Here is a 12565-nt window from a genome sequence, read left to right on the forward strand (position 1 = left end):
ACCCAAACAATTTCTGAAGGATAAGCACCTTAAGAGACAAGGAGTTTGTGCTGTTCAAGTTTTGGACACTTCAGTGACTACAGCCAAACCCCACAAAGAATACACTATTGTTTATAGAGAGAAAAGGAATCAGATTTCAAAATTAATCACTCTCTAACTCAACCTGAATATAACTTCTAGGGATAACCTGCACTTGGTTGATTTCTTTATTGTACACTACCACACTACAGCAGCAGCATTTCCATCCCAAGGCTCTCGCCCTCCACAGCATGGCTGGGTCTTTGCTTTCCCATTGAAAAAACACATCCTTTTGCTGCAGTTGCACCTGAAAGCTGCACCTTCACTTCTAAAGGCATGACACACCCAAAACATCAAGCATTTGGCCTTATAATGTGTCTCATAAAACTCAATCTTTTTAACCAAGCCAGTGCAAGCATAGTAGAATTGTATGGCTATAAAACCTAAACTCAGATGACAGTGTCTACATGGTCTCCATGCTGTGAATCACAGCAGGCAGCCACTGAGCACGTCATCAGCCAGTTCTCTTTTGAGTCACCAATGCTGCCTTCATTCCTTCCTTGCCCTTCCCTCAGCTGAGAGATGAAACCTCTCCCTGCAATGTAGGACATTCAACTTAGTAATGACAGAGTTACTCTAAAAGATTAACTGTGCATTACTTCACTGAAAAGCCTCTTTAAAAAAACGCCACAAAGCAAACAGATGTTACACATCTGATCCTTAGCATGCATCCAAAAAGAACAGCCCAGATTCCCAGGACAAATGTGTCAGTTCTACTTTCATTTAGGACTTATCATAGCAGTTGTGGATAAACGTGCTTGTATTTGGCAAAGAATGATTAAAATAGGTTTCTTAGGAGAATTTCTATGATAGATAGAAATTTTACACCTGACAGTGCAATTAAGTCAGAGAAAAACTTCAGAAAACATTTAGTGCTTCAATGTTATAGGAACATAACATTTTATTTATTAATATTTTAAGAGGAAAAGTAGATTAGTAGAGTGAAAATCCTGTACTTCTGAGTTACTGGGTAACCCTGACCACTATTCCAAACACACTAAGTAATGTGTTTCAGGAAGCTTGTGCGTGCTATAACACAAAAGCAGCAGTACACTGGATGCTGGTATACAACTGGCATACCTGCATCCATACAACACATCCATATTTCACCACATACTGGGTCCTGAGATGCACTATAAAGAACCACAGGTTGAATTCTTCCTTTATTTACATTGGCATGATTGTACTGGCTTCAGTGGGATTGGATTAGCATAACAGGAGGAATCTGTTCTTCCCTGTGATCTTTCCCTCAAAAGTGCAGCAATCAAGCTTCCTGTAAGTGCAGACAACTGCAAAAACCCCCCAGACCCTGGGTTTACCTGGACCCATCAAAACATATTTGGGAACAAACCCTGAAGAACGTACAGGTTTCTCAGGCCTTCATGCTTCAAGTAATGTAACAACTGCAAAGAAAACATTTCTAAGTGAGCGTTGTATAAACATTATTTTCTGCAGCCGTCTGCATTTTTTTTTTTTTTTTGCTGTAACCACACATACTTAAGTATGACTCATGCCCACGACAGAAGCCTGGAATTCCCGTGTCCCAAGCTATAAGCCAAGACAGCAAGTTATCTAGTTTCCAGTCTCCTCCTGTTTTCAGTCCAGCATTTCTTCTCACCCAAACCTCCCTTCTACATAGCATTTTACATTCAGGGAGTTTTAGAGACAGCCTTGTCCTCCTCTTCTGCTTTTTGTACATAGAGGACAAATTGTGGCTGCCCAACTCACATGGATTGACCATTCTTCAAGACAACCCAAAGCTACAAGGTCACTCCAACTTGTTTTGGAAGCACTGTGTTGTAGAGGACTTATTTACACACACATATATAAAAAGCCACAGCAGTTCTGCTAATATCTTGACATCTACTATTCCTGGCCATCAATCCTGCAGCAGGCTCTGTGTTAGCTCATTCTCTGTGCAAGGCAAAGAACGTGATGGGAGTGTTTGCAATTTATGAGTATCCTCTAAAAATCTCTGCGCACACCCCACAGACATCACACATTTCTTTTGTTTCAATGAGCTGATACTCAGTGACAAACAGCACTGGCCGATTCTGTGCTTCAACTAGGAATGCAATTAGCATAATTGGCTGTTAATCTACATACAACAGGGACCTGGGACATTCTCAGCGTGCAACTCCTCTGCCCACAGAGGATCCATGTGAGTTTACACTAGGGCTAAATCCAACCTGTATTTCTTCCCTCATAATGAAAAAGAAATCAGGAGATGAATTGCAGATACAGCCAAAATCTTCCTAACCACATTCAATTTGGTTTCTTTATCATCACCTATTCCAGATACCATGAGATGTTCAGTTGCACAAAGGCACAGACTCAGATGTCATATTAATGTTATCTATTATTCTGTGCCTTTGGGAATGAGGAGGAGAGCCTTAAACTGCATATTTTTAACATCTGCTATTTTAATGCCATTTAAAAAAAATTTATTTCTGAGCTCTGGAGCAAAGAGATTATTGGATGGCAGAGTCCCTCAGAGCCTAAATTAGGTGTTTCAGGTCACAGAAATCTCTCATTTCAGCCTTTTTTTAGAGGCACACAGTACCTGAGGAGAAAGTTCTACTTGTTTGCATCTAGCAACATGCAGTGTAGAAGAATGAGGATTTATTTAAAGCTACATTTTAAAGAGAAGATGTGACTGTTAAATGATGTTGAACACTGAACTGAATGTGCTTTGAACCCCTTTCCTGGCTGTGTGGAGAGGAATCTCTGCCAAATGAATCAGAAGACTTCCACTAGGAAAACTCACCTGCCCTACACACAAGAATAAGGATGAAATTCTGTCCTGAGGCTTATTGTGCAAAGGGGCAGCGAGAGAGAAGGAAAACCCCTGCCTCGAGCTTAGATTCACCGTTTTGGGCTTTTGCTTGGAGGAAAGCCTTTGTCAGAGCTGCATCTGCACAAATGAACAATGGATTGCCCAGATACCGGTACACACACCCCACAGGTGCTGGGCTCACCTTCCAGCCAAGCTCATCCTCACGGATACGGGGATTTCCCATCTAACTGCCCAAACAGCCAAGGACACAGGACTGGAAAGATTTAGCTAAAATAGCTCCATCTCGTGACTCCTGTTAGTATTACATAGGACTATTACTAAAATAAAATGTATTGGTTTTATTTTAGTTCTTTCAAACTGAGTAATATCTTGTACTGGAAGAGGTTTCCCTTAGCAACACGTTTTCCATACACAGTGTGTTAGGGCTGTTAGCAGGAGATCCCTGCAGAAGTGATTCCCACAATTCCCAAAAGAATCCCTGCAGACCTTGGGCCTGTTGCTCCCAGCCAGAGCTGCCCTCCGCATGCCTTTCCCTGTCTGTGTTTGGAGAATGCGCTCCCCCAGCCACCGTGGGTAAATATCTTCCAGGGAATGTACTGACCCCCTGCAGACAAGATCAGGTCTCAAAAAATTCCTAGTACACAACTCCCTATGAAACAGGGTGGGGAAACACTCAAACTCAAATGCAGAGAAGCAGTGGTCTAACAGAAGGGGTTCACCAAGGCAGTGCCCACCACACCACAACCCTTCCCAAACCAGAAAAATACCCCACCTCGTTCAGGGCCATTTAGACACCCCACACTGCAGCACCGCCCCTTTAGAAGAGAGGGTTTTCCAAAAATTCTCAGCTGTGTTCACTTTCTGTCCCAGAAACATGGACTTAATCATGAAATCTGACACGACTGAAGTCAGAGGTTTTGATCCCATGGATTGTTTGTACACTTAATACAGAAAAGCTGTATCTGATTTTGTTGGTTCCCACTAACAATTGGTGCAAAATTATGAGGTATTGATGGTATCTGAATTCTTTTCTCATTACATCAAACTTCAGAAAACGTGCTGTGGCAATTTGCACTCGTGACATAATGAGTGTCAATTGCTACAAAGGAAGCACAGACAATCTGAGAACTGAGACACGAGGATTAAAGTGATTCTCACCAAAACACACTTTTATCTTAACTAGGAGGAGTCTTGCTATTAAATTCCACAAGCAAGCACAACCCTGAAAAACTCAGTAGCAGTGAGTTTATTCTCCCACATATTCCAGCACAAGGAAAGCCACAGGGCTGTTGTGTCCCTTTCCAAATATTGACAGTGACACCCCCCACATACAGCTTCAAGGAAAGCTCAAGCTTCCATCCTCAACTCATCTCAGTGCTTTTCCAGTTCCCCCCTCAATATTTGCATGTCCCAAATTTCCTCTCCAATTGTCTTTGCAGTAGAAACACCCCCTTGGCTACCTCAGAAGCACCTCTTTAGTCCCTCCACTCCAAAATCCCTTTGCCCCAAGGCTGCTGCAGCAACAGGCCGTCTGTGCTGGGACGGATGTTTTATCACTGTTTTGGGCCAGGTTCTGCTCCCAGTGCAGGAGGAGGAGAGAAAGCAGTGCCTGCTTTGTCTGTGCTGCACCTCACAGCAGCATAAGGCTCACCCCAGAAACCCCACATATCACTCCAGAAGCTGAGAGCCATCTGCAGCCTACAGTGTGTCCTCACCTGCTTGTGAATGGCCTCCAAAGAAGCTCATTTAAAGCTTCCTTTGGTAAGTATAGATTGTTTAGTCTTGCAGTGCAGACATGCCTAATCCACAGAAGCAGAAGATTAGATCAAACACTTGTTATTGTTTTGCTATGGGAAGACTATTTTTAAGGGAGGGGGGAGGTTGGAAACCTGTGTCATTTCCAAATATATGGCAAAGTTTCTATAATTTTTTCTCCCGGTCATCTAATTTGGGGGTTTTTTGCCTGTTTTATTCTCATTTTGACTTGTCTTGAGACTAAGAGCTTTTTATGCAGAGATCATCACTTTCAATACATTTATACAGCACCAAGCACTAAAGAACACCAAACATGTGGGTCTTTAACACTATCAAAATATAAATGTATAATCATATGCTGCATCACTAACCTACAGGAAGCACAGATGGTATAGCACCCAGGAGTCCTGGGGCAGGACTCCTTCCGTTCTGCTGCACAATGAGGCAGTGCAATAAGTCACAGCCTAAAACTAAGCTTTTAAGCTTGGAAATTATGTACCTAAAAAGTTTACATCTGACTTTTTGAGGCAGGGGCCAGGTTGGCTCCAGCTTACTGAGATGCTGTAGCTGCAGGACACTGAGCAGTAACTGGAGCACATACTGGTCAAGACCAGATACAGGCATTAAAGTAGTTACTGCCATACTTTTTTGGCCCCTGAAGTCTATCTCAGCTGTATGCACTGCAGTGTAATCACCTTGACCCACAGACACAAGAACAACTTCAAAGAACTCCTCTGTGATAAAACAGCAGGACTTGCCTGAGTTCAAGCAGGAGCCTTCAGCTGCAGAGGTTAAGCAGATTCAGTTGATGCCCCAATTGAGCAGAGCTAAAAAAGGAGATTATGTGAGTGCATTTGCTCTTGCCTTCATTCCTCCTGTCCCCCAAATGGAGTTTGCTCTGTCAAACTCTGAGAAACAATGTGCTCCATCTGTTAGTCTTGTCTTGCTGCTTTTCCTGTAGAAATACAGTGGCTTTCCAAGTTAAAATCAAGGCCTCCAGATCCCTGATGCTGTGTGTCTAGAGGAGGCATTATTAGCCTGAGCTTGTAGGTGGGGAACAGACAGATTAACCAATTTGCCTCTAGATTACTCATAAAGCCCTTAGCTGAGCCCAGGGCTGAACTCAAGACCTGTCTCCCAGCCAGTCCTTCAGTAAGACTTTTCTTCTCTCCAATAGGATCTGTGATTTTTCCATAGAAAAACTGTAGAAATTATCTGTTACCATTTCTGCACATAAATTTCCATATCTGAGGTTGACGGAAGAAAAACAAGACAATGGGGAGTAAAGTCAGAGAAGGTAGCATATGATAGCTGTCAAAACTATTCAGGGCTGAGATTCCCAGGTTTATACACCCAAAGAACTGAGTCAGCTTCCTCCCAATAAGCATTTACTGGGACCACTGACCACTTCCAAGGTCAGCATGTGCCAGATACTAACATTAATTACAACAGAACGAACAGCTTTTAGCAATCATGAAATTCATCATTCTCCAGGTGCTGATAAGCCTGTTCCCAGTCCTACTCCAACTTTGTTATTTTTAATAACTTACTCTGGAAGGATTTCGAATGTGAGTTCCCTTTTCCATTCATTCCTTTCTGTTAGTACACCCAGGGATTCTAGCTGTTGGTTTCAAGTGATATTTACTGCTAAAAGCCTGCCAGACATGCTGACTGGCAAATATGCATTTCATTGAAAAAAAAAGAAACCTCTCTTTCTGTTGATGCGCTGGATTTCTGTAGTCAGCTTCACACCACCTAGACAATTTCATACCAAGGGAAAATCTAGTTTTGAATTCCAGAACTTCAAATATTAGTAGCAGCATAGAAACTGAGCACAAAAAATGGTGTTGTCAGTGGCCTTCCCTCAAACAGCCAGCAACATTCTTAGCCAGTAAATGCTAAAGCCTGTAGGCTCCAGCTCTAGTCTGTTATATCACACATTCCTGCAATTCCATCTTCTAGTTCAGTCTTGCTGGAGACTTACTGCACTGGGACCTTAGGAGGGGACACTGAACTCTTGGGGGCTTGTGCTGGTTTAGCACCTGTGGACCCTTCCAGCCACAAAACTTCATGGGTAGCCAAGGTAACCCTGATGGCCACAGCAGCTTCCCTTATGCACTTCATGAAGGACACGATCAGCAGGTCTGACAACACCTCTACTTCCACTGAAAACCCAGGTGCCTGTGCAGAGCCTCAGCTGGGAAAAACCTTTGAACCAACTGCAAAGCTCCAGGAAGCCCTTTCCAGTCTTTTTGCCCCGGAAAAAGGAACCAGGGGGTTAAGAGTTCCTCTATTCTTCACTCGTTCCCCAGGTTTCACAGCTGGGGAGAACCCAAGATAACTTTCACAGAAGAGGACAACCCAGCCTTGTGAGATGTTTCGGTCAGGTCTATGCACACAACACTCAGTTTTGGAGGTCAGACCACATGGAGGCCTGAAAGACTTTCAAATGTGTCAAACTGACATAAAAATCTAGTTGGTGGCAGTAAAAGATGCAGAACTGAACCTAGATTACAAAACAAACTCACAAAGCCTTCAGTAGTTCAGATGCAGCTCATACTGTGCAGAACTATTACAAAAACATTGCTCCAAAAGCACTTCCCAACATCTGCACTTTTTAAAGTCACAATTAAGGGCTGCCGAATGTTCTGTTCCTGCTGTTTTTCTCAAAAATCATGTCTTGGCAGAAAAAACATTACATCTTTTCTGCTGCAATGTCCTTCCTGTGCCAGCTACAATGCCAAGCATCATTTATAGCCACATAAAGCCAGAATGAGCTTATACAAGATTGTCTTAGTAAACCCAAATTGAATTGCAAACAGATCCACTTCTTTGTGTAGCAAATCTGTTATCACAAATCTAGGATCTAGAGAAGTGTAAGCCTGTATAACAGAAAAGCTCATCAGTTGAGTCCTGTTGTCCTCACTCAGGTAGAATCATATAACCATGTAGGCTAGAAAAGACCTTTAAGGTCATCAGGTCCAATCCAGTACTACCAATACTAAACCATGGACTAAACCCTGTTCCCTAAGCACCACATTTACATGCCTTTTAAATACTTCCAGAGATGGTGATTCCAGCACTTCCCTGGGCAGCCTGTAAGAGACTGGAGTCTCCCTTGCTTTCAACAGGACAGGATGAGGGAGAAGAGCTGGGCTGGCAGCACCCCTGCCCCTTACCTCCCTTGCAGGTGTAAGGCACTGTAAAGCTATACAAGAACCACCAGGTCTGTTTGCTTGCCATAATTTTGCATTCCAGCTTTTCACAAAATTAAATTAACCTTCACCTACACCACTGTAGCCTCATTTACAATCAGACAATTATTTCAAGGTAACCCAGCAGCAGTTTGGAGAACTTGGAGAAAAGCAAACTGGAAACACAGCCCTGAGGGAAGGTGTCATTGAGCACTGAAGAGCAGGTGATATGACTCATCCCATTACTGTGCATTACAGGATGCTAATTATGGCTCAAAAACAGCAGGGAGATACAGGTATGGACAGAGTGGGGACTATCTGAAAGTGGTGGACACACTATAAGAATGAGACCTGCATTAGACCGTGACATACAATTTCAAAGGGACTAGGTGAAAACATTGAAAATAATGGGCATCTTGCAATGAAAGCATTGTCAGCTCTTGTGTTATTTCTTTGCAAAACCTGGAGCTTTTCCCTGTAACAATCAAGTGGAAGAGGAGGGGGTGTGCACACACATGTAGACACCAGGTATTTTTAAAGCCTATTTTCAATATACTTTTAAAGTAGAAAAAAAAAAATCAAGGGGGAAACTTCATCTTGCAACAATCTTCTTTCAACCCCAAACCATAGTGACTATTTAAGGAAAGACACAATGAAAAGATTTCCTTCCCTTGAAGCTGTTGCTAGAGATGCAGTCCTCAACTGACAATCCTTTCTTCCCCAAGGAGGGACTCATTGCTATGTATTGTACACTAGACATTCCTGTGACCCCATTTTCTCAACTCAGCCCACCCCTTCCTTCTGCTCCATCTCAAAACATTCCTACAACATCCATAATCAGTGCACAGGCAGAGTGCTCAGCCACAAAATATCCATAAACCCTCTTTTAATCAGCAGAGCTGAACAGCACAGCCCATGATGGCATATCCCACATTCCACAGCTTTTCTTCACACATCTGACCACAACACACTACACAAAAGAGGTTTCCAGCAAACTTTTGTATGAGTCTGGGCTTACATCTGCTTCTTAAATTAGTGCAGTGTAAGTTACTGCCCCACAATGCCAAAACATCATGGTATTTGCAAAGATGAGAAAACTATTTACATTAAGATATTTTTCAGAAGCACTGAAGTCCCCATCAAAGAGTGCTCAAAATCCTTCTGGAAATTGCTTCTTCACTCTATTTTAATCTTCCTATAGAAATAACACATTTAACTGGTGCAGAGATGCTGAACAAGCAATGAAGAGGTCAATCCTAGCACTCAGGGCTATTTCAGTCCGAGGTATTATACCACACCTATCTATATTAAAAACACTTTAGCAAGGTTTCAAAGCCATGTGTCCAATAGTTCAGAGATCCGTTGAGCTTTTGTATTGCTTCCTGAAAAGCCTGTATGATCATACAGTCTAATTACATGATCACATCTTACTTTTCCCCAGAAGTTCCCCGTCTCATTTAAGACACAGAATAAATGACAATATTACATTACCTCTGTTGTGACCTGTACTTACCCCGTGCTCCTCTTTACTGCACACTGCTCAAAGCATGCACTAAAGAAAAATATTTCTTTACAGCCTCTTGCAGTGCTCAGCTCTTGCATCCAAGCACTTCAAACAAATTATTTTTACAATAAAACAGGGATATGAGATGCTTTTACTCTGTGTATAGAAGACAGACTCTGCACCTAAGATAATGCACTCCAGAGCTTCATCTCAGCCAGCTAACACCAGCTTTCAAACCTCTTGATGTGATATTTGGTTCTTGACATAGAACAATACATCGTCAAACCTAGCTTAAGATGATGTTTAGGACTCTGTGAACTGACTGAAAGATAATGGATATACAAATATCCAAGTCATGAGACTCTTCACTCCTAGTTTTCTTTTCCCATCTCTCCATTTAGCTTTTATCCTTCCTGCAGGTCAGCCATGCTCATCCTCTAGAGCTCCTGGATGTCATTTGGCCACTAGAAAAGGATGTGGGAAAACACATTTCTGGGGAAATGGTTATGTACCCTTGGAACTAAGCCCATGCACTGCCAGGATGAACTGGGAGGCAACTACCAAACCAAATCAATTCTGTCTGCAAGACTGGAGAGCATGTAAAGACCTCTCACTTGGTCAGGTTGGGATGGCGCTTCCCTACAGGAGCAGAGACCACCCCATTAAACCAAAACATCCTGTTTTAGTCCACAGCTCAGTAGTCTTACACCTTTATAAAGAAAAGTTGATAAAACAGTACCTGTACAAATACATGCACCATTCTTGCTGAAGCTTCCCAAAACCATCCAGCTTAATGCAGATATGCCAACTGGAAAATTTTAGTCCATGGTACTTGCATTCTGATGACATTTAGAAGGGGCACTAGACCACTTTACCTGAAGGTCCAGAGATTAGCTCAGTGGGTTAGAGCATGGTGCTAATACCATCAAGGATATGGGTTTGATCCCTACATGGGCCATTCACTTCAGAGTTGCACCTGATGATCCCCATGGGTCCCTTTCAACTCAGAATATTCTGTGATTCCAGCTCCATCTCTGACTAAGCAGAAAATCAGGTTTAAAGTAGTTTCTTTAAACCCCTGCAGTATGAACAAACAGCACTTCCCAGGTAGGCCCACTGCTGGCTGACGGGGCACCCCAGGGCCCCAAAGTGTCACCTGGGGGCCGTTGGGCTGTATGCACACGCACGCACACCCCCACGCACGCACACCCCCACGCACGCACACACCTCCCACCCCACACCCCCCCCCCCACACCCCCCCCACCCCCCCCCCCACACACCCCCCCCACACACACACCCCCACCCCCCCCACCCCCCCCACACACACCCACCCCCCCCCACCCCCTCCCCGTTCTGGTTGCTATGGAAACAAAGGTGATGGCAGCACTAAGATGGAAGCAGGGCTGAAAGGGTGAACTCAAATTAACATCTGCACATGGACTGCGAGCAACTGAAGTCAAGAACACCAATATCTCAGCTTGTATTTGCCTACTACACATCTAAAACTACACTTGCAAACTTCTACATTTGAACTTGGCACTTTTGACGTTCCCAACACCCCCTTAGTATCCTGTGCTGAAGTATGGATATTGCCATTCCATAGCAATAGGCAAAAAAGCAACAAGCGCACAGAAGTGCCTCTGCTCCCACTGCCACCTCCCTTCCCACTGGCACATTGGCCAGCAGAGCAAGCTCTCCAACTTTTCCCAGGAACTAAAAGAAGCAACATCGGAGCAAAAGTATTGAGTGTCAGTGGTGATGATGAGAAAGTTTTGTCAGGAAAGAACAGATACCATCTGACATATGGAAACAGCAGCAGTAATTTGGAAATTAGAGACCCAGGCATATGCTTTCTAAAATTATCCATGAAACTAAAACCAAGGGCAACATACTTAAAATGCTCTTACACCAAGCCTGCAGACAGCCTGCATGCACACTGCAGGACTGCTGTCTGAACTGCACTGGCAAAGCAGCCTCCACTGTGTTGGACCTGGAATCTGCCTTTGGATGAGCACAGGCTCCAGCATTAGCCTGTCCATCCCCACCTCAAATGTCAATGCCTCTAGCGCTGTGTGTTGCTGTAACACTACTCGCAAGACACACTCAGACATACCTCAGGTAGTTCTTGTTTCATGCCAGATTGGTCAAAGTATTCCACATTTATTTTAGTGCTGCCTAATTGACTTTCCTCTCCCCAGGATAGCACTAAGCACATTTATTTGTTTGATGTGATTTTCAACTAACTGCAGAAAAAAGTGTCTTCCCAATCAGTCCCTCAAGGACAAAAGTGAGAGTGCAGACAATATTTGTCTGAAAACAGCCTCAGTTGCCACTCACCATGACTCTGCCCTCAGACAGCTATTCCTGGGTAGCAGCTGCCCAATAACTCACCCTGCACTAACAGAGGAGGAAGAGCCCTCCTGGCACTCAGAAGCAGTGGGTCAATGACAATCACATACGGACAAGGCAAAACATGGGCACTGGTTAACCAGGACAGTGCTCGAGGATGTTAATTTAACTCAGCCACAGCTTCCCCTGGGGAGTTTGCAATAAAGGTAAAATTCCCAAGTACTTGTGAAGCATCATGAGATATATCAACCACCAGCACTGTAAGGTTCTTTTTTTTACCAGCCATTCCCCACCTTTTCCTCACTCTATCAAAACCTCCAGTTTCAATTTCTTGGTGTCAAGAGACTTTGACACCAAACTGTGCAACAGAAGTGCTAGTGCTCTGCAGTTACTTTACACCACTTGCACTCCAGGGACACAAGCCATTGAAATCAGTGACCCTGGTTCTTCCCAGGGCTGTTGCTGTGCTAGGGAGCACAGGAGCAGTGCCACAGTACATCAGACAAGGTCAAACACAGTCTTTGCTGTACATGAAACAGGCAAACTGAGAGGAAGCCCTAGATAAGAATGCAAGCCTAGGAATAGCCCTGCTGTGGACAGCCAAAAGCAGGAGTCACTTCTTGTGCCTCTAAATGACACCTTGTCATGATTCAACACATGCCATCTCATCTGTCATCATCATGGCTGGGCTTTGCGAACGAAGATTAGGGAAAGGTCTCTACCCACGTTTGTTGCGAGCGCATTGGTGGCTAAAAAGGCCAATACGAGACAGGCATGTCCAGTTGCAAAAGGCACAGCAGGAAATACTCCTTAGGTGGTATATTCTGCAAGGCATGATTCTTTCTGCGTTGCCTTTTCTCCTCCAGAGTGATCCCGCGTGCGTTCTCA

General features: G+C 43.8%; 2 protein-coding genes across 3 annotated transcripts in view; one reads left to right on the forward strand and one right to left on the reverse strand.

Annotated features, from left to right (window-relative positions):
- The window catches only part of LOC116791870 (glypican-5-like), a 434010-nt gene extending 423541 nt beyond the window's left edge, over positions 1-10469 (reverse strand). Inside the window, exon 1 of one of the 2 annotated variants that reach the window (XM_032698296.1) lies at positions 10204-10469. Coding sequence is in view for 1 of the 2 variants with exons in the window: in XM_032698294.1 (XP_032554185.1) it covers positions 10068-10113 (46 nt within the window). In the remaining variant the exon portion in view is untranslated. Of the gene's footprint in view, positions 1-10067; positions 10157-10203 lie in introns of those variants that run through there. The other variant, XM_032698294.1, reaches the window with a different exon arrangement.
- OTOS (otospiralin) overlaps positions 4542-12565 on the forward strand; it is a 46883-nt gene continuing 38859 nt past the window's right edge. Inside the window, exon 1 of the mRNA XM_032698298.1 lies at positions 4542-4636. Coding sequence (XP_032554189.1) covers positions 4601-4636 — 36 coding nt within the window. The 5' untranslated portion in view covers positions 4542-4600. The remainder of the gene's footprint in view (positions 4637-12565) is intronic.

This window comes from Chiroxiphia lanceolata, chromosome 10, assembly GCF_009829145.1.
Source record: "Chiroxiphia lanceolata isolate bChiLan1 chromosome 10, bChiLan1.pri, whole genome shotgun sequence".
NCBI lineage: Eukaryota > Metazoa > Chordata > Aves > Passeriformes > Pipridae > Chiroxiphia > Chiroxiphia lanceolata.